General features: G+C 47.1%; 1 protein-coding gene across 4 annotated transcripts in view; it reads right to left on the bottom strand.

The window, feature by feature from the left end:
* Window positions 1-21,765, bottom strand: part of tacc1 (transforming, acidic coiled-coil containing protein 1) — a 151,162-nt gene extending 129,397 nt beyond the window's left edge. For 3 of the 4 annotated variants that reach the window (XM_069917819.1, XM_069917817.1, XM_069917821.1), the window contains exons 1-2: window positions 21,341-21,765; window positions 9,911-10,096 (exon numbers count right to left, since the gene is read on the bottom strand). In XM_069917819.1, the coding sequence (XP_069773920.1) occupies window positions 9,911-10,096; window positions 21,341-21,402 (248 nt within the window). In that variant the 5' untranslated portion in view covers window positions 21,403-21,765. The remainder of the gene's footprint in view (window positions 1-9,910; window positions 10,097-21,340) is intronic. The other variant, XM_069917820.1, reaches the window with a different exon arrangement.
* Between the last annotated feature and the right edge of the window lie 930 nt (window positions 21,766-22,695).

A 22,695-nucleotide genomic window follows, 5' to 3' on the forward strand; every position in this document is an offset into this window, starting at 1 on the left:
CCATCGCAAATGTTTCCGCCTTGTATTTCACCAAAGAGATAATTTTGTTAATTCTGAGAGTCCACATAAACAAACCAAGCCTGAGAACAAGCTAGCTGGAAGCTCTGATGAGGGCTTTTGTGTTTAGAAATGGGCAGTCACACAACAAAGTTACTTTACTTTCTAAAAAAGGGTTTATGGATCTTGTGAACCTCACCCAGCTCATTATGAGTGAGAAAACACCAAAACGGATCCTGTCGTTGAAATAAAGGCAGGAAACGCTGAAAATGTACCATTTTTTGTGAATCTAAAGGTTTCAGAGAAATGGGGCAAAGGTAACTGGAAGCTCAACCATGATTTCATGGACTTCACTTCAGGCAACAGGCTTCAGGACTTGTTTTACTGGTGTTCCTCAACAGCTCTTCACTTTCAAGATCTTTCTTTAAAGAGGAGAGGTCAGAACAACACCAGTGACCCGGGTTCGAATCCCGCGCTGTCTGTCAGGAGTTTGTGCGTTCTCCCCGCGTCTGCGTGGGCTTCCTCCGGGTGCTCTGCTTTCTTCCCACCCTTCAAAGTATACTGGGGTCATAGGTTAATTGGGTGTCAAGTTTATCATCATCTGACTGCACAAGTACAACCCAATGAAACAGCGTTCTCCATCCCTCGGTACAAAACACGCAGACACACAACCAGATATAACACACGTACAAACAAACAATACACGTGCACAAGTATTCTTTTAAAAAAAGACAACAAATAATTAAATAAATATTGCTTCATGAATATGAATGTCTCAGAAGGTTAATTTGAGCAGTTCATTTGGTCGTTCAGTGTTCTCACTGCCCGTGGGAAGGATCTGTTCCTCAGTCTGGTGGTGCTGGCTCCAATACCCCTGTATCTCTTTCCCCGACGGGAGCAGCTGAGAGATGCTGTGTGCAAGGAGGTAGGGGAGGGAGGGGGGGGAGGTCCACGACGATTTTGCATGCCCTCTTCGGACAACAATCCCCAGTAGATCACGTCGATAAGGGGGAATAGGGTGGCGGGGGTGGGGAGGGAGACCTCTCTGCCACTCTTATGGTCCATAATTGGGCAGCCAGGCTCATGGGTTGACAGGGCCAGTTACGATACTGTACGCCCAATTTGAAATTTGATGCAAGTTTTTCAGAATGCCAAGATTGAGTAAATAACTGAGGCCCGGTCAGCTCTTAACCCCCACCCAACCAAATTTTTTTTTTAATCTCTTTTTTGTTTTGTTGTTTTAAGCTATTTATATTCTTAGTAATTAATGTTTATTTTTGTTAATTTGGGGTGGGAGGGAGGATGAGGGGAGGGAAGAGGGGGGGACGAAAAGAAAACAACGCACAGTGCTCTGTAAAAAGAAGACAACTATATTGTTTATAAAGCACAAGTCTGTACATTCAAAAGTAACATTTTCAAAAAAAAAAGCAGTGAAACACAGAAGTCCGCAGGCACTATGGTTGCATAAAAACACACAGTAAATACTGAAGGGAGCCAGACAGTCCCGCAGCGCCCATAGCAAGATATTTAAATTTTAAATATAAAGCCTTAATTTACAAGGATGTCACCTGTGCTGCCCAATTTACACACAATTAACCTACAAGCCTCCAAACAGTGGGAGGAAACCAGAGTACCCCGCCCCTCCCACCCCCCCACTGGGGAAAAACCAAGCAGACATGGGGAGAATGTGCAAACTCCTCACAGACAGTGCAGGATTCGAACCCTGGTCCCGGTCACCGGCGCTGTAAAGGCGTTGCGCTAACAACTGGCCCTATAAATATTAGCGACGTTACGGGTCTGAGCCTTCTTCAAGGTACAAGCAAGAAGCTACTCAATGGAAGAGAAAGGGGGGATGAATGGGAGGGAGAGAAGTCCAGACCAACAGAGAAAAGGTATTGGATATTATAAGAGGAGAGACGAGAATTGATTTTAGCTCTATGAAAGGAGACAGAGGGAAAAGGGAAGAGAGATAAAGTGAGATGAAAGGAGACAGGGGAAGAAGATGGGGGGGGGGGGGGGCAGGGAAGGCTTAAACTGAAACTGGAGGTCGATGTGAATGCCACCTGGCTGGAGGGAGCCCAGAAAGATGATGAGGTGTTGTTCCTTCAATTTGTGGGTGGTCTCAGCCTGCCAGTGCATGAGACCATGGACAGACACGTCAGCAAGGGAATGGAACAAGGAATTGAGATGGGTGGGTAAAAGCACACCTCATCCCTGGCCACGTTCAAGTTGACAGCTCACAGATTCTGAAGCGGCATTCAGGCCCCAGAAGGTGCGCTGACTCTCTGCCCTAATATGGAGGTGGAACAGCTGAGCTGTCATGAGGGGCAGGGGTGGGGGTGGGGGGGGGGGGTGGTGGGTGAAAGCTTTGTAAACACCTTCCTCTGCGTCCTGCTGATTTTCACAGCTTGGCCGTCTCAAACATGCAGGCAAGACCTTACTCCTCCCACTCCGAACAATAAACTCTCTCCCAGTTGATTGGGAACACCGCATTCCACACCCCCAGAGTCAGGCAGCAGCAGAACGTCGCTGCCCTTCAGATACAGATCTGGGACCTCCAAAGTTTCACGACGACTTCTGAGTCCGTGCCAGGACAACTTGCAAAAATTGCAGACTTTCACAGGAGCGACGGTGTCCTGGGAACACCGCTGACAGCTCTCCAAAAGCAATCGATGAAGGCTTTCAGATAAATTGGCTGCAGTCTCCCCAACATTAAAGGGACAGTGCTGTTCTATGGTGAGGGGCTTCACAGGGTAGATGAGGGGATGAAATTTTGATTGGTGAGGGGTCTAGAATCAGGGTTCAAAATCTTGGCCTTTAGGGGTCAGTGACAAGGAGAAAAATAGCCACCCAGAGGGTCCAGGGAATCTTTGGAATTCTTTACCTGAATGTATTCAAGGCAGAGATTGATAGATTTAAATTTAGTCATACAGCAGGGTACAGGCCCTTCCGGCCCATGAGCCCATGCCGCCCAACCTAACCTGCATCCCCTGTGTGTTTTGAAGGGTGGGAGGGAAGCAGAGCACCCAGAAGAAACCCATGCAGGGAGAACATACAAACTCCTTACAGACAGCACCGGATTCGAACTCAGCCCTGTGATACATCTTTGGAATTTTGGATATTGCAGGAATCATGTTTGTCCAGAAAAAGACAGAGGAGAAAGATCAGCCAAGATCTTGTTGAATAAGGAAACAATCACGAGGGCCAAATAGCCAACTCCTCCCCCTGCCTCCCACCCCAGTTCTAGACATATATACAGCATGGTAACAGGCCCTTTCGGCCCACGAGCCTGTGCCGTCCAATCACACCCATTTAATTTACACTCTCGGTATGTTTTGAAGGGTGGGAGGAAACCGGAGCACCCGGAAGAAACCTATGTGGATACGAGAAGAACATACAAACTCCTTATAGACAGCGCCAGATTCAATCCCCAGTTGCTAGCGCTGTAACAGCATCTCACTAACCGTGCAGCTCTCTGTTCTAATGTCCTGGGGTGCTGCTACCACATGGCACTGAACACAGACAAAGGCCCAGAAGAAACATTGAATAATCTGAAGCACATGTGGAATTTTGTTGGGCATCTCCAGTTGTGACATCATCTGGTCAACTGATTGGAGCAGACGAACTGGGACGTGCATTTCTATAGCACCCTCAACTATGCACGATGTCTAGTCACCAAGCCTTATACAGGCAGAGGAGACAAAATTCGAGATTCATTTCAATTTATTGTCATGTAATAAAGACTGTTCAATATTATGGCAGACAGATTCGCCATCGGCACTAATTGCCTGAAGCGTCTCTTACAGTCAGAGAAAGAGAAGCAAAGGAGAGTCGCTGAGAGCCCGTGGATTCGCCAACAGCGCTCCCACAAACACACAGAATCCAGTCCAAACCATCAGCAGCTTGAGCTCCGGATCCAAATCTCCGACAGGATCAGGAAGCCCTCAGCGCCCTCTCGCATCTCAGTTCCAATACCTGGTGTCCCCTTCAGTCAGTCTTCAGGAGTCCGCAGTCCAGTGTGAATCCCTCAACCCTAGTTGCCAACAGACCCCATGATCGCAGAAATTTTAAATAAAACACCTGCTGGCTCCATTTACAGGTCTTTTGAAGCCTCTACAGAACCAAGGTCAGCGGGACTGGGCAGTTGGGCACACAGGAGCTCTGTGACTCCGCTCTCTGTGGGTCTGCACCAGCAGCAGCCTGCCGTTACTGCCGCCATTTTCCTAACACTGGGGCAAGATCATATCATAGGAGAGGGCAGGCCCCAGGAATTGAGAGGCAAGTGTAATGCTGTAGTGATCCTCCTGACCACTAGAGGGAGTCAGAGACTAGAAACATCACAGCAAGGTCGCCCTGAAGATGTGGGAGCAGAATTAGGCCATCCGGCCCATCAAGTCTGCTTCCCCATTTGAATCGCGGCTGATAGATTTACCCTCTGAGCCCCATTCTCCTACCTTCTCCCTATAACCTTTGACACCCTCGCTGATCAAGAATCCATCACCTCTGCTTTAAATCTACCTAATGGCTTGGACTCCACGCCAAATTCCACTGAATCGCCATCCTCTGACTTGATAAACTTCTCCCCAGTTCTATTCTAAAGGAACAATGCCCTGTGGTTTCAGGCCAGTGGTTTTCAAACTTTTTCTTTCCACTCACAAAACACCTTAAGTAATCCCTATGCCATTGATGCTTTGTGATTAGACAGGAATTACTTCAGAAGGTATTTGAGTGGGACGTAGTAAAGGCCTCCCTGAAGTCGCTTGACGTACTCACGACTACCTGGGACACGCGGGCACAAAACTGCCCTACCTGGTGTGGACTTATCCACGCGGGCAGTCAACCTTACGAAGCAAGGCGCTCAAGCACAACATAAGCACGAGCAGCGCAAGTCCAGAACCACCAGCGCCACAACTGCAGTGCCTCCATGTCTGCCCAGCACGTCCTAGGACATTCAGTGCCCAAATTGGCTTGACCAGTCCATCTTCGGACATGCCGCAGCCAATTTTAAAGTGACTAATGGTGTTGAGGTCTTCATCAATGGATGAACGAACAAATGTGAGTAGGGGAAAAATGGTAGAGAACCACTGCTCTAGACCCAATTGTCACTGAATAATTTGCTTCAGAAAAATTGTCATTGGCCCATTTCCTTTGGAGTTATGAAGCCGTGCACATAACGAGTCAATTGGGGATGATTAAAACAGTGGTTCTCAACTTTTTCTTCCCACTCACATCCTACCTTAAGCAATCCCTTACTAATCACAGAGCACCAATGGCATAGGGAAAGCCCAATGTGTACAATCCAGTGATCACTGGGGGAAATCAGAGGTGGAGAGGGTGAGCAAATTCCAATTCCTGGGAGTCACCATCTCGGAGGACCTTTCCTAGGCTTTCTATAGAAGAAATCACGTCAGCGCCCCTACTTCCTCAGGAGGTCTGGCAAACTTCCACAGATGTGGAGAAGAAAGTGTCCTGACCAGCTGCATCATGGTCTGGTAAGGGGGACACCAATACTTCTGAGCGTAAAGCCCTCCAGTAGGTAGCAGACACAGCCCAAGACATTAAAGGCAAAACCCTCCCCACCATCGAGAACATCTACCATTGGAGAGCAGCCGCAATCATCAAGGATCCACGCCACCCAGCTCTGCTGTCAGTGTCTATCGGTGGCCACAAGACTTGCACCACCAGGTCCTGAATAGCTGCTACCCTTCCACCATCAAACTCCTGAACAAAGATAAAATATAATCAGAGACTCATTTAAGGACTTGCACTTTGCTCATTATTTATCACTGAATATTTATTTTACTGTATTTGCACAGTTTGTTTACATTTCTTTCTTCTGGGGTAGTTTACAGTTACCCGGTAATTAGAAATTCTGCCTGGCCCCGCAGGAAAAAGAATTTCAGGGTTGCATATGATGTCACGCATGTACACTGACAATAAACCTGAACTTTGAACAGGTCATCATCGTTCAATACATTATTAAAATCCAACAAGGAAAACGTGAACGAATGTCCTGCTGTTTCAGACCTGCTAACAGCTCCCAGAAGTTGTTGTTAGCAGCTCCTGGATACACAGCCTGGTTATTTAACCTCTCTACCCCAACAACCATTCATTCGCCTCAGCACTGTGGAACACCCACAAAACTCACACGGGCCTCTACGACAGGACCTCTCAAACCCACACCCCCACCCCCAACCAGGCTAAGTCTAGGCCAGGGGTTCTCAACCTTCCCTTCCCACTCACATCCCACCTGAAGCAATCCCTTACCAATCGGCATAGGGTTACTTAAAGTGGTAAGTGAGTGAAAAAGGTTGAGAACCACTGGTTTAGGGGCTTATTTCAGATTCATTGACAGTCACATACTTTTCTCTGCGAGCAAGGCAGAATTATCACTTATTGGTAGTGGCGACCAATGCGTTTGGTGCTCAGGGGAAGCCACTCCGATTGTAACCCGCAGGCAGTTGGGGCAGCCTACACCAAGATGGCACCGGGCATCTTCCCCTTCCCCTCAGGGAAAGGGCCCACAAGCGTGAAGTATGAAAGGCTGCCAGTCAGTGACGCAACTTTAAAATGCTCGTTGAGCAAACTATAAAACAACGAGTTCTGGAACGAACTTGCCGACCGCTGATCTCATTATTCGCTCCGTAGCGCAAATGCTACAGTGCAAAATAAACTGCTCAATGAACATGTAAACAAATAAAGAAATGTAAACCAACTGACTGTGCAATACAGAGAGGAAAATATATAAAGCACAAGAGTAAGGACTCTTTCCTTAAATGAATCCCTGATTGAGTTTGTTGTTGAGGAGTCTGCTGGTGGATGGATAGAAGCTGTTCCTGAACCTGGTGGTGGGAGTCTTGTGGCACCGATACCACTTTCCTGATAGCAACAGCAAGAACAAAGCGTGTGCTGGGTGGGGTGGATCCTCGATGATTGCGGCTGCTCTCCGACGGCAGCACTCCCCCTAGATGTTCATGATGGTAGGGAGGGTTTTGCCTATGACGTCCTGAGATTGATAGATAGCTGATTAGTCAGGGTGTCAAAGGTTATGGGGAAGAAAGCAAGGGAGTGGGGCTGAGTGGGAGAATGGATCAGCTCATGGCAGAGTGGACTCGATGGGCCAAATGGCCTACTTCTGCTTCTATATCTTATGGAACCAAGGTGGAGGGGCTGGTTCGAGAAGGTTGATGTAAGCTTGTCTCCATTGGGCAGAAGGTCAAGATCATAGGGGAGGAAGAGAGGGTACAGCTACATAAGCTCCTTGGTTAGACTGTACTTGAAACACTGTGCATTCAGGTCATCTCACTGTGGGGGGGGGGGGGGGGGGTGAGGATGTGGGGACTCCGGAAAGGGTTCAGTGGAGATTTATCAGAATGATGCCTGCATTCGGGGATTTGAGCTAATAGGGAGAGACCTCTCATCATCATCTTAAACTTTACGTCCATCTGAACAGCTCTTGCGTCTCATCTGACACCCGCTCACCCACCCCGGGATCTTTCCCACTTGTCCCTGCAGTGAGGCTAAAACCCACGACCCTTGGAGGGGAAGGGCATGAATCTAATCACTCAAGCTAGAGTAGCGCTGCCCCCTGTTGGCCAAACACATTCATCTCAAGGTTGGATGTTTCACTGTTGCGGGCTGGGTCTCGCTTTGGGGGGAGTCATGCTCTCTTCACTGGGATTAACCCCAACCATTATTGACAGCTTTGGACAAACCCTTGGTTCATAAGAGTATAAGAAGTAGGAGCAGGAGTTGGCCATCCAGCCCATCGAGCCTGCTCCACCATTCAATTAGATCGTAGCTGATCTGATGACAGGTTCATCTCCACCTACCTGCCTTTTCCCCATATCCCTTAATTCCCCAGCTATGTAAAAATCTATCCAACCTCGTTTACAAAGTGAAAGGAGGGAAGTTTAGGGGAGATGTCAGGGGCAAGTTTTTTGCCCCTGATGGAAGAAAAATAGAGAGTTACAGAGTAGGGAAGGTTTAGTACTTTTTGTTAAGGAATATTTGGGTCGGCACAACATTGAAGGCCGAAGGGCCTGTACTGTGCTGTTCTACATTCTAAATATATTTCCTGAGATCGCTTCCACTGCTTCAATGGGAAGTGAATTCCACAGATTCACCGCCCTCTGGGAAAGGCAGTTCCCCCTCTTCTCCGACCTAAATCTTTTCCCCCTCATATCTGACCTGAATCTTTGAAGCTACGTCCCCTGGTTCTAGTCTCCCCCACCAATGGGAACATCCTATACCTATCTCCATCTTATCGAAACCTTTCATAATTTCCCGTTTCTATAAGATCCCCTCTCATTCTTCTAAATTTCAGCAAGTACAGTCCCTGACGATTCAATCTCTCATTGATGAACCCCATCATCTCTAGAATTGACCTGTCTGGGCACCATCCAACTGGATGGCATTAACCACCCCCATCGACCTGGTGAACCTCCACTGCACCACCTCCAAAGCCAGTACGTCCTTCCTCAAGTGCAGAGACCAGAACTGCTTGGAGTACTCAGGATGCGGCCTCGCCAGTACCTTGTACAGTTCCAGTATGACCTCCCTAAATTCAATCCCTCCGGCAATGAAGGCCAACATTCCACTTGCCTTCCTGACATCCTTCTGCACTTGGAGCTTCCAGCTAAAGGGTGGAAATTTACAGAAGTGTGGCAGGTGCTCCCCCTGGTGACGCAGTGATGAATTACAACATACTGGTGGAACTCAGCCGGTCCATAGGAGATAAAGATGTGTGACCAGCATTTCAGGCCTGAGCCCTTCATCGTGGAAGCAAAATGCAGGCAGGCATTGGAATTAAAGACTGGAGGAAGAATGAGAGGGAGAGGAGTCCAGACCAACAGACAAATGGTGTTAAGGCTGAAAATTTTTTTTGGATCTGTGAAAGGAGATGGAGGAAGAGAAGGGGAGGAGAACTAGAGGAAAGAGGGGCAGAAGATGGAGGGGGATGGGGGTGGATAATGCCATGCAGTTGGAGGGTGCCCAGTCAGATGATGAGGTGTTGTTCCTCCAATTTCCGGGTGGTCTCAGTCTGGCCATGCATGAGACCATGGGCAGACACGTCTCTTTCTCGTACTGCAAGTGGCACCGGGGCAATGCTATCAGCAACTTTCTGTCCACCTTACAACAGGCTAAAGGAAACGTTTTTTGTAATCTATTATAACAATAAAGGAATCTTGAATATCAAATCCCAAGATCCTACCTAATGACCTTCCTCTAAACCAGGGGTGGACAACCTTTTAATTTTAAATTTAGACGTAATAGGCCATTTCAGCCCATAAGTCCATACTGGAGGTGCAGGTTAATTGGGCAGCATGGACACATAGGCCAAAATGGCCTGTTACCAAGCTGTATGTCTAATTTTTAAAAAATTTAAAGGTTGGTCACCTGATTTGCCAGTACAAGCATATCCATCATCAAATCAAGAGTCAAAAATTGGACGCCGGTGGTTCTCAACTTTTTCTTTCCACTCACATTCCACCTTCAGTAATCCCTATGTCATCGGTGCTCTGTGATTAGTAAGGGATTGCTGAAGGTGGGAAGAAAAAGTTTGAAAACCACTGTTTTAATCGTCCCTCATTGATTCGTTATGTGCACGGTTTCATATCTCCAAAGGAAATGGGCCAATGACAAATATTCTCAAGCAAAATATTTCAGTAACAATTGGGTCTAGAGCAGTGATTCTCAACCTTCCCTTCCCACTCACATCCCACCGTAAGCAATCCCTTACTAATCCGATGGCAGAGGAATTACTTAAAGTGGGATGTAAGTGGCTCAGTAACTGAGGCATCAATGGTGATTTCATGTCCTCACACAACACTCTGAATGTTTTTTAATTACCCCCCCAGCCATGGGGGGGTGGTGTTGGGGGAAGGCTCTGATGTGAACATGCACTTGGTACCTGAAGGAAGAACTCTCTACGGCAACCAGGCAGCATGGCAAGAAGGCACGGTGGCGCTCCAGGCTAGCGAGAACAAGCAGGGGAGGACGCAGGATCTCCCCTCCTCCGCAGCATCCCAAAGGGGCGTCCAGTCGGCTACCGGCCCCCTGCCCTGGGGATCCCGCTGAATGGAGCCTCGTACTGTCCCTGCAATGAGAGAGAGGGGAGGTCTCACCAGGCCTGGGCGAGTCGAATCAGTCTGAACCGGGACCCCCCACAGAGGGCAGAACTGGAGGGATGCGAGTGCAGGACGACAAAGAGGTACAGCACAGAAAGAGTCCCTTCTGCCCAGCGAGTCCATGCCAGCCATCAGAGAAGTGGCCACTTCCCTTCTTTCCATAAAAGACATTGGAAAAAGAGGCGCTGGCATGGACCCACTGAGACTCACCACTGCTCCTCTGGGTCCTACTGCTGAAAGCTCCATACAGGCTTTAAACAGCCTGTTAAAGGAGCCGACAGTGGTTTATTTTAAAAACCTGAGACCGCTGGGTCTCGACCCAAGATAGCAGCGCGTGTGCACGGCAGCGACCTTGAGGAGAAACAGAGGACTAACGCAGGGCACCAGAAACTGGGTAGACCATCCCCTCCCCGCCCCCACCCCGCCCCCCCCCACCCCCCCGTTTGAGAAGGAGAAGCAGAGGAGATGACCCAAAGGATGGCGACCATGGAAGTGGACCAGCGAGGGTCTCTGAGGCTGAAGAACACCCAGGCAGCAGGGGTGGTGGTGTCCCAAGGCGAGTAATCCATGCAGGCTACGAACTGCTAGTGACTGCGGTCAAAGGACACATGCCAGGCTGCGGATTGCTGGAGTGACTGAAGGGGTACCAGGTATTGGAACCAAGACTGGATACTTCCTAATTGCATTGGAGGTTTGCATCTGGAGCTCAGATTGCCACTGGTCTGTGTGGCTGTAGAAGCACTGGAGGTGAATCCAGAGACACTCAGTGACTGTGAAGTGACTCTCTTTCTCTGACTGTAAGGGGTGCTGGGCAATTTCTGCTGACAGTGAATCTTCCTCCACCTTACGGTCATCTAAAGAAAATTTCATGTAATTTCAGTTTGATTACATGACAATAAAATAATGCTGAATCAGTGCGAGGTGCTGCTTCAAGACCACAGCCTACATCCTCAAGAACCCCCCCCAACACCCTGCTCATAACCTCTTCTCACTCAGACAGTAATGAGCCCAGAAGTCCAGGTTCGAGAAGAGATTTTATCCATCAGGCCCTCGAACCTCCTTATACTCTTCTGACCATAAACGATTCCAGGACCCACTAAAAGATCCATATTTTTAACTGCAACTGTGAATACAGTAAAAAAAAACCCAGTATCTGGTACCTATGCAGATGCCAGATAAGCGAGTTTTCCAGTTGCTTGAGACTGCATGTTGCGTGGATGGAGAACCAACGGCGAGGCGCGCCAATTTTAAACATCTGTATTTTCTACCCATTTATTTCCGTAATTTTTTTTGCCGGTTGCTTGAATTCTAGATAACAGGGATTTTATTGTATTTATTTGTCTGTCCTTTAATGGGGCAGCGCGGTTGGCATGGCAGTTGGCGCAACGCCTTTAGCACCAGCGATCGGGACTTGAGTTCAAATCCCACACTGTCTGCAAGGAATTTGTACGTTCTTCCCGTGTCTGCCAGGGTTTTATCCAGGGGCTCTGGTTTCCTCCCACCATTCGAAACGTACTGGGGTATAGGTAAATTTGGTGTAAATTGGGCAGCATGAGCACATGGGCCAAAATGGCCTGTTACCGTGCTGCATGTCCAAAAAAAATTATATCCAGGATCTGATCATAATTTAAATGTTCCGATTGTGGTGTATCTTACGCACCTGTGGGGTGACAGCAAGAAAGAATGTTGGTGTATCTGTGCAATGTGTTCATGTGCATGACAATAAACTGGCATTGAAGTTGAAACAAGATCGGAAGCCCTTGAGGAGAAACAGACATTAATAGATAATGTCTTCCTCCTCCCACCCTCCTCAGGACCTTGAGTTGAGGATCTGTACGGTATGAATATACTTGGAACTGTTGCAAAAAGCCTGCAATATAGTTGCTAAAACTTCTCATATCCTCCAGAAACTGATAACAGAGGCAAAATGCATCAGGATTCAGACAAAGGGAATGCTCAAAATACTCAGCGGGCAGCGCAAGGGCAGAGGGAGCGTGTGGAAACCACACAGTCCCTCCGGACAACCCCCACCATTCAGCACAATCGCAGCTGCTCGAAACTGACCTTAGAAGGACCCCACACAAAATTCAAAATCACCTCCTTTACATCCTCTTCCCAGGATCGGTGTGTGGCCCAAACTCCAGAATGGCCTCTTCTAACTTCTCCGCCGCTCTCTCTTATTTACCTTAATTTTAATTTTATTGGTTTTAATTTAGACATACTGAGGTAATAGGCCCCATTAGCCCACGAGCCCACACCACCCAAATACACCCAGGCCTGTATGCCCTTGGAACGTGGGGGGAAACCAGAACCCCTGGGGGGAACCCATGCAGACAGCAGTGGATCCAACCCCGGGTCACCGTAATAGCTTTATGCTAATCTTCCCACCTTTCGAACATTACATCAACCAACCCCTCTAGAATGGGGTCTATTTTTTTTAAAAAAAGAAGACAGAGAGACTGGTAGGTGCGAGAGCCACCACAAGAGCAAAATGAAGCTATTCAGCCCATCAAGTCTGCCCCGCCATTCCGTCATGGCTGACTACTATCCTTTTTGAAAATGTTATTTATGAATTTGTATCATTACAGAAAAAAAAAACAATGAATAAAACATTAATCAAAAATCCATATCCAATGATACAAAAATACTTTTATAATTTTCTCCCCAGCCCCCCTCCCTCCCAAAGGTAAGAAAAGAAGAAGAGAAAAAAAACAAACACCTACTATTTTACTAACAAAAATATTAGTATTTATACAATTACTGATTATTATTACAATCTTCAATGAAGAGGAGTGAAAAAGAGAGGAGGTGGATGGAAAATTATCCATAAAATCCATATATGGTTTCCAAATGCTATAAAAATTCTCAACTTCATTCCTTAAGCTATACGTAATTTTTTTCCAAAGGTATACAATTTTGCATCTCATTATACCATCTACTTAATAACACTTCTCTGTCATCTTTCCATGATATTGCTAAATATTTATTTGCAGTTGCTATTGCAGTATTTAAACATTTTTCTTGATAATTATCCAATTTCAATTTTCCCATATATATCCCCAAGTAAAAATATTCTTAGATCCTTTGGTATCTTTATCTTCATAATTTGTCCTAATAAAATCTTTCCACTTTTTCGCAAGATCACACTGAATGTTAAAAAAAGTCCCTATTTCTTTCATACAACAAAAACACAGTTAATGCTAGATACCAAATGGTTCAATATAATTTTCTTCTTCGATTATATTATACTCCACATAAATTGAACGGACTTTACTCCAATTATTGAACTGTGTTCGTAACACTTTCTTGACACAATTTTGACCAAATCTCCTCCTGGATTTGTATATTTTACTCTTTCTCCCATCGCATTTTTGATTTATACAACTCTTTCTTCTTTGTAGTCACTTGTAGTTTTAGATAAAATTCTTAACAATGAGCATGTTTATCCTTTGTATACCTTAACTATACCAATTGTCAAATAAAAAATTACTCAAAGTAAAAGTTGATTTTGTTTTAACAACATTTTTGGTAATTGATAACTTTTAGTTCCTCTCTCAATATGGATTCCGTTCCATGCTTTTAATATATGCTTTAATACTGACAAATCCTTTAAACAACTCACTACTCCATTTATACAGAATTTGCTCTGGAATGGTCTCACCGACTTTATTCATTTCTATTTGAACCTAAGCTGGTTTTTCACCCCTTTGATAACAGGAGGACAAAAATCTCAATTGAGCTGCTTTAAAATAACAACTATCCTGTTCAGCCCTATTCTCCTGCTTTCTCCCCGCCACCCTTGATTCCCTTCCACACATAACCAGGGAGAATCCACAAACTCCTTACAAACAGGGTGGGAACAAACAGGGTGGGATTCAACCCCCCCCCCCCCCCCCAAAGTCCCAATCGCTGGCGGTGTAAAGGCATTGCGCCAACCGCTACACCAATTGTGCCACCACCTAAGTGGAGACACAAGAGGCTGCTATGCTGGAATTTGATAAGGGAGGTGATGTGAAACCACAAATTGGGAGTTTAGCAATGTGGAAGTATTGTTACAGTTGTACAGGGTGTTCATTTATTTTTTTGTTAATTTTATCTGCAACATGGTAACAGCTGATTCTGGCCATTGAAACCCGTGCTGCTCAATTAACCTACAACCCCATACATTTTGGAGGGTGGGAGGAATCCGGGGCACCCAGGGAAAATCCACGTGGGTCACAAGGAGAGCGTACATGCTCCTTAACATGGCCAGTCCGAACCTGGGTCGCTGGCGCTGTAACAGCGTTGCACTAACTACTACGCTAACCTCACTGCCCACGTTGGAACACTGCACAGTTTTGGTTCTCTGATAGGGGAAAGGATATGTTGGTGTTGAAGAGAAGGTTGCCACAAGGGACCAAAGCAGGGGTGGCCACCCTTTAACTTAAGACATACAGCGCGGTTACAGGCCATTTCGGCCCACCGTGTCTGTGCCCAATTAACCTAAACACACAGTACGTACTCATGGGCTGAAATGGCCTGTTAGTGCACTGAAAAGTTTGGCCACCCCCTGGACTAAAATCTTGAGGGCAACACTCTGGTGTTTGGAGATTGAAGGTTGATATTATGGCTCCTTAAAGGGTGCAGCAGGGTAGACGCCGAAATGTCTCCAAATGAGGAGATGTGGTGTAGATGAGGGAGCAAAGATCTAAAACTGAGCTGCAGGAAAGACCACTTGCAAAGGATAGTGAATCCCTGGAATTCACTCCACTGGAGGTTGGATCATTGGGGGTAGGTGGGAATTGGGGGCTGCAGCATAGGGATAAACCAGGCTTAATTCTTAGTGAATGGTGCGGGATTTCTGTGGGGCCAAATGGACTTGCTGCTATTTCCTTGCGCTCCCTCTCCACTCAGTGCTGCTTTACCTTTGCTTCTGTACTCTCAATTGTTTCTCCCCCCCACACCAATAAAAAGTGCCAGATGGGCAGAACAGTTCACATAGTGGTTAGCGTTATGCCTTTACACCGCCAGTCGTCAGGACCGGACTGTCTGTAAGGAGTTTGTACATTTCCCCTGGGGACTCCAGTTTCCTCCCACCCTTCAAAAATGTTACGGGGGTTTGTAGGTTAATTGGGTGTGAATTGGGCGGCACGGGCCTGTGGGCCGAAATAGCCCGTCACCGTGCTGTAGGCCTAAATTTAAAAAAAATTAAAATCTGATCGAGGATAACAATATGGTCATTTTGCATGAAAGCATCCTAAAAGGAGACTGCTGGGAGAAAGTTTGGACAAATCCCTGCTCATTTGATATTCAGAAATACTCTGCTTGTCCTTCCAAGATGTTTTGAAAGCCCAAGGACCCATCTTGTGATCGTGGCTTGGCTGAAGCACTCCACACTTACAATCAAAACAACTCAGTTGTTTTTTTTCACCTTAAGCCAGTAGGTTACGCATCTGTTTCAGCTCTTCCTTAGCATGAGAGGCTTTTTGGTCCACTGGAATCCTGCTGGCCCTCAGAGCATAGCAATCAGTTCAATTCCCAGCTCCTCTCTCAAATTCCCTTTTGGTTCTTGTCCCACCCACCTACAATTGAGGCAAGTGGTAGATGGCCGTATGGGCCATATTCTTGCACCAGTGGAGGGAAGGAAGTCGTCCTTCAGTTTCAAAGCCAACATGAAAGAAAGAGAGAGGGTAGACAAGGAAGCAAAAAAATAGAGGGGAGATAGAGGATTGGGAAGTTTTTTTTAAAAAAAACTTACAACTCATAAGGAGGGAAAATATGAATGCAAATAATATCAAGGTGGATACGAAAAGCTCGGCCTGTTAAGGAAGTTGCTTTAGAGGTTGACAAGCAATCATTTCTATTGATATTTGTGCAACAATACTCTATTAAACAATACAACAACCGCTGATACTATAAGCCCATGGAAACCAAATATTGAGCATCAAACATCCTGATTGTGGATCATCATTAATTCTGTACATAAAGAGTAAAAGAGAGGTGAGGGTAGCTATAGGACCACTAAAAAATGACGCCAGTGAAATAATAATGGGAGACAAGGAGATGGCAGAGGAGCTAATTGAGTACTCTGCATCAGTCTTCACTGGGGAAGATACCAGCAGCATGCCAGGTGTCGAAGGGAAACAGGGAAGTAAGTGCAGTTAGTACGTCAAGGGAGAGGGTGTTTAGAAAGCTGAATTTAGAAGTTGGGATGTTATGTTGAAGTTATTCAAGTCATTGGCAAGGCCGCACTCGCGTGCAGTTCTGGTCACCCAGCAGCAGGAATAAGATCGAAGGGGTGCAGAGATTTACTAAGATGTTGCCGGGTCTTCAGGAGTTGAGTTACCAAGAAAGATTAAACAGGTTAGGACTATACTCCTTGGAACAAAGAGGAATGAGGGGAGATGATCGAGGTTTATAAGATTATGAAGGGTATAGATGTGAGTAGAGTGCTTCCAATTAGATTGGGGGAGATCAGTATGAGAGGTCATAGTTTTAGGCTGAAAGGTATAAGGGGAACATTAGGGGAAAGTTTTCCCCTCAGAGAGTGGTAGGAGTGTGGAATGATGTAGTGAATCTTGAGTTTTAAAAATAAATTGGATAAATACATGGATAGGAGAGGTCTGGAGGGTTATGGAATGAGAGGAGGTCAGTGGGACTAGTTCGTTTTTTTGTTCAGCACGACTGGAAGGGTCAAATGGCCTGTTTTTCTGTGCTGCAATGTTCTACAGTTTTATGGTCCAAGGGTGGATGTCTCACCCTCCACATTGCAGCCTCCACAATCGGGTCCTGAAAGAGGTAGCAGTAGAGACTGTAAAGGCAATGGTAATAATATTTCAGGAATCAACAGAATTCTGGCATGGACTGGGAAAATTACACATGTCACCCCACTATTCAAGAAGGAAGGGATGCAGCAGAAAGGAAATTATAGGCCAGTTAGCCTGACGTCAGTGGTCGGGAAGATGTTAAAGTCAATTGCAAAGAAGGAGGTTACGGAGCACTTGGAGACACACGGCAGGATAGGCGAAAGCCAACATGATTTCCTGAAAGGGAAAATCTTGCGTGACAAACCTACTGGAATTCTTTGAGGAAGTGAGAAGCAGGCTCAATAAGGGAGATGTAGTAGATGTTGTGTATTTGGATTTTCAGAAGGCATTTGTCAAGGCGAGGTGAATGAACAAGAGCCCATGGTATCACAGGAAACATACTAACATGGATAGAGCACCGACTGATTGGCAGGAATGGAGAGTCAGAATACAAGATTCTTTTTGGCTGCCGGTTGCTAGTGATGTTCCACATGGGTTGCAGCTGGGGCTGCATCTTTTTACGTTGTATATTGATGGTTTAAGATTATGTAATGAATGGCTTTGTGGCCAAGTTTGCAGATGATATGCAGGTAGGTGGAGGAGCAGGTTGTGTAGAGGAAACATGGAGGATGCTGAAGGATTTAGACAGATTAGAAGAACGGGCAGAGGAGCAGCAAATGAAATATAATGTCGGAAAGTGTACGGTTGTGCACTTTGATAGTAAATAAATTGGCAAAATATTTTTTTAATGGGAAGAAAATTGAAAATACCCAAATGCAAACGGGCCAGGGAGTGCTTATGCAGGAGAGCCTGAAGGTAAACTTGCAGGTTGGGTCGGTGGTGAAGAAGGCAAGTGCAACACTGGCATTCATTTCAAGAGGAATAGAATACAAGAGCAGGTATGTGATGTTGAAGTGTTATATTGTGAGCAGCTTTGGGGTCCACCTTTAAGAAAAGATGTTCTGATGTTGGAGAGAATTCAAAGGGATTCACTAGGATTATTCCTGGAATGAAAGGGTTATCATATGAGGAGCCTCTTGGCTTTATCTGTTGGGAGTTTAAGAGAATGCGGGTAGGATGCCACTGAAACCTTTCAAATGTGGAAAGGCATGAACAGAGTAGATGTGGAGAGTCTGGGACGAGAGGGCACAACTTCAGGATTGAAGGGCATCCGTTTGGAGCAGAGATGCGGAGGAATTTCTTCAGCCAGAGGGTGGCAAATCTGTGGAGTTTGTGCCACAGGTGGTTGTGGAGGCTGGGTCATTGGGTGTATTTAAGGCAGAGATTGCTAGGTTCCTGATCAGCCAGGGCATCAAAGGCTGGGCAGTTGGAAAATGGAACAGCTCATGATTAAATGACCCAATGAGCCTATTTCTACTCCTTATGTCTTATTAGTTCCTCTGAAACTAGGCTTCCCTCAGGCCTAGAGATTCCCAGCAAGGTTATAAAATCTTTTCTCCCCGGCAAATTCCTTGACAAGTCAATGGCCCACTCAAAGTGCAGTTCGGAGGGTCCAACGATCTTCTGACTCAGTGTTAATCAGATATCCACACACACACATAGTGATGAACAACAACCTCGGTCCTTGGCTTCTCAACCCAAAGTCAACAAGAGGCCAATCTCATCATGTAGATAGCACAAACTTATCCCTTGTTCTCACAATGCAGGATTACCCAACAGAGTACAAACACCACAACAGGAATCCAGACTCACCATTTTGTTGTGAAAACTGCATTGTCCATGAGTAAAACGTACAAATGGCCTCTGCTCATACAAGCAATGAATGGAAATCTTTTTCTTTAATCAAAATACTTTTTTTAAAAATTTAATTTACTCACAGCGCAGTTCCTTCTGGCCGACGGAACCTGTGTGGCCCATTAACACACAATTAATCTCCCAACCCAGGGTGAGAGGAAGCCAGGGCGCTGAAGGAAAGCCCATGCAAGATCACAGAGAGGGCATATAAACTCATTAGAGCAGTGGTCCACAAGCTTTGTCATTCCCCACTCATGGCATCCTACGTGCTCTATGGTTAGTAAAGGATTACTTAAGTGGAAGTAGGAAAAGGTTGAGAACCACTGCCTTAGAGTGTGCAGCATTGGTAAACGGGTCGCTGCCGTTGTAAAAGTGTTGTGCTAACCGCGCCACACTTGCTATGAAATGGAGTATTTCTGTAAGGAGGGCTGCCCACTGCATTCGCCTACAGAGCTTCCTTCTGCCTGCACACTTTGCAGGCGTTCGCCTTTATTACCCACCAATCCAGGCAAGCAGTGGTCCACACATGCTCTCCTCGACAGAGCAAGGAAGAGACAAAGAGGAGAATGTAGATGTTGGAAACCTGGAGCTAAGCAAAAGCCACGATTCTGCTGGAAGAGGTCCCCATCTGTTCATCATCCCACCCCTCCCTGGTTCACAAGTCCCCTACTGACCCCTGTCCAAATAGCTAAATCTCCTCTGCAGTCTCAAGTCTTCACCCGGCAAACTGGCCATTCTTTTGCTCACGCTGACGTCACTCAGCTCACTGAGTTGCTCTAGCAGATTGTTGCTTGATGCAATCAAAACGCAGAGATGCTGGAGGAACTCAGCCGGTCTGAAAACATCCATAGTGGGTAAAGATATATTACCTCCATTTCAGGGCCTGAGCCCCTCAGGAAGGGAATGCATTGCCAGGTGAGGTTGAAACATTAGAGCATTTAAGAGACCCTTAGTCACAGGGATGAAATAAAAGCAGAGGGCTACAAGGTAGGAATATATAGGTCGGCACAACATCCAGGGCCAACCTAAATATTCAATGGTCCCACCCCTGGGTGTTAGTGGACCCACACGGTTATTAGAGGCCTTCCATTGCTGCTATGGTTGCTGGGACAGGCAGGCCTAAATAGAAAGTATTCACATTACATGAAACATGAGCCTGTGAATACATTGGCCAGGATCTGCTAAACAAACAGTCCCAATATTTCCCAGTCAGCCTAATCCAATCAAGTGAATTGAGCCGAAAGCAATGATATTTCTCACATGATCTCCACTATCAGGCTTTACAGTGCATAATAGTCTCCTCTCACAGGAACAGGAGCCAGGACCATTCCACGCGGGAGGAAAGGTTAATAAACCTTCACTACAAAAGCAAGTATCGCCTTTCCCCAACACTATCTGATGCATTCCCATTGGGCAGAGGGACACATCTGAGAAGGAGCACCAAACCCTCCTTGCCATGAAGAAAATCCTGCCGGTCCGAGGCAGCACAGACCAGAGTATCCCAAAGGGCATCAATCAGCAGCAGTTCAACTCGGGGGGGTGGGGGGTGGGGGGTGGGGGGTGGGGGGTGGGGGGGGCTTTCAACCCAATTCACATCACTGAGGAGCAGGCCAAGACTCTGAATGCAGAGCTAACTTCCGATACAAGTCCTGTTCACAGTAAACATAGGAGCAAGGGAAGGCTAAGGGATTGGGCTTTTCGATATTTGAAGCAAGAGACGTGGGAGGGGAGGGGGGGCAGGTTAGAAAGTTGATGGACATCTGCTGGAGCAGCTTATAACACTGGACAAGGAAGATTTTGCTTCGTCAACACTTTTGGGTGTGTTTAATGGATTTAGGGCTGCTGATCTCGAAAATCACCTTAAGGTTTTCCTATCATGTATCGTATTTTAGATATAACCTATTTTTGCAATTTCCTGCCATACTTTAAGTCTACTTCAACCATACAAAACCACGAAGAGCAACATTTCCTGCGTCCGCACTTGGACTCCTTCCCAGATGATGTCGGTGCAGTCGGTGGCGAACAGGGTGACAGGTTTCACCGGGACATTGCGACCGTGGAAAAGGGGTATCAGGGCAACTGGAATCCATCAACGCTGCCCAACTACTGTTGGGCACTAACACGAGAGGCATCGGATGCTCAGTTTTTAGGTCAATTGAATGTGTCAGAACATTGTGCAATCAAACGTGCTAAATTCAATCAATGTGGATGTCATGTTTCTCCAGATTTCAGCAAATCTGAAATTATCTTTGTGTTTAGCTTAACAGTCTACAATAATTCCCCCTTTTTTTCAGGGACCAAACCTTTTGTGGGGGGTGGGAGGGAGGGAGGGAGGGGGAAGGAACTGTTGTCCAGTAATAAGCTGCAGTGCAGAGTCTTTATTGATCTGTGGTTGCGAAGTGCTAATGGGTCACAACTACCTCTTAAATTAACTGAAGGTATGTCACAGTAAAGCAGGCACCGTTCACAGGGACGATTCACCAACCTGCAAGAGAAACTCAGCAGCAGGGCACGCAGCATCCAGAGGAACGAAACAAAAAAAAGGCTTTGCATTGGACCCCCCACCCCCCACCCACAACTCCTGCAGACACACGGGAGGGAGGTCTCTGACTCTGACCCACCTGGGGGAGCAGACAAGTCATCCTCTAGTTTAAAGGTGTTGAACTTACTTACATGCATGCTTTCTCCTGCAAGGGTCCCGCTCCTCCCTTGTGCTGCGAATGGGACGCTCCCATGCTCCAACTTTGGTGGGTGACCGCTGGCGCTACCGCAGTCACGCTGCAGCCTCCCGCAGTGGCTCCCAGCGGGCTGAATCCCTGACAGCCGGGATCTCGCAGCCGGAGAGCCACAAAGTACGGGGGAAGGGGGCTACGAATCCCTGGTGGGGCGGAGCGTCCGGCTTGATGGCGAGGAAGGAGTTTCTTGCCCACCCAGAGTCCTGCTCCGCCTCAAAGCAGCCCGTTCGCTTGGGCCAGCGATCGCGATTCCCGCTGTAGCTGGGCGGAGCGCATCGTCTCGTCCTGCGGGCGGTGCGGGGTCTCGCCCCGGGGACTGGCCACTCATGCGCGTCCCTTCCCTCCTCCTCTTTCCCGGCACACTGCACTTACCCTTGGCTCTGTAGCACTGCGTCAGGGGAGCAGGTCAAACTATTTGCACTGGAGGGAGGGAAAGGGTAGGGGTAGGGGTAGTGGGGGGGGGGGGGGGGTGGAGATTCATCAGGATGCTGCCTGGGATGGGGTGTTTTGGAGAGGCGAAAGGAGAAAGTCTGCAGATGCTGGGGTCCAGGGTGCAACTCAGGGCAAAATTCCGAGAGGCATGGATGGTCCAAATGAATGAAGGGTCCGAAACTCGGTTTGGGCGAGGGTCAGAGGGTGGTTGGAGGAAGTGATGGGTGCAGAAACCCTTTCAACGTTAACCCTTTGGACTCTGGCCATTCTTAACCTTTTATGAGAATATATATATCAGCCATCCTCTCGGTTTACATCCAATCACAGGTACCAGAAGGGAGGTCTGGTGTTCGGGTGGACAAGGTGAGTGTTGGGGCATAGGGATCTCCAGTGGGTGGGTGGCCAGGAGCTTGGATGGGGAGGAGCTAGGAGAGAGGGGCCGTGGCCAGGACATTGGGGTATCGACGATCAGTGGTGGGGGATCTCCCACGGGTGGGCAGTCGGGGTGTCAGGAGCTCTGGTGAGCAGGCAGCTGGGGTGAGGATCCGTGGTCAGGTGTCGGGTGCTTGGATGAGTATATGATTGACTTACGCCCAACCCGACTTGCGTCCCCGCTTCCAGTCTGTAATCCGGACACAAGTTGAGATATAGCTGTTCTCCGGACTGGGTCCATGAGTAAACTACAGTAGGAACAACCAGTTGGTGGTTGGGTATAAAACCTGTCCCAGGAAACGGGGAACATGGAGTTCAAAGGGTTAAGGAAGTATCCACACAAGCACTTGAATCATGCGGGCTCGGTAGGCTGCTGGCCAAGTGCTGCTAATAAGATCAGCATAGAAAAGTACTTGATATTCAGAATGG

Source organism: Narcine bancroftii, chromosome 2 (genome assembly GCF_036971445.1).
Source record: "Narcine bancroftii isolate sNarBan1 chromosome 2, sNarBan1.hap1, whole genome shotgun sequence".
Classification (NCBI taxonomy): Eukaryota; Metazoa; Chordata; class Chondrichthyes; order Torpediniformes; family Narcinidae; genus Narcine; species Narcine bancroftii.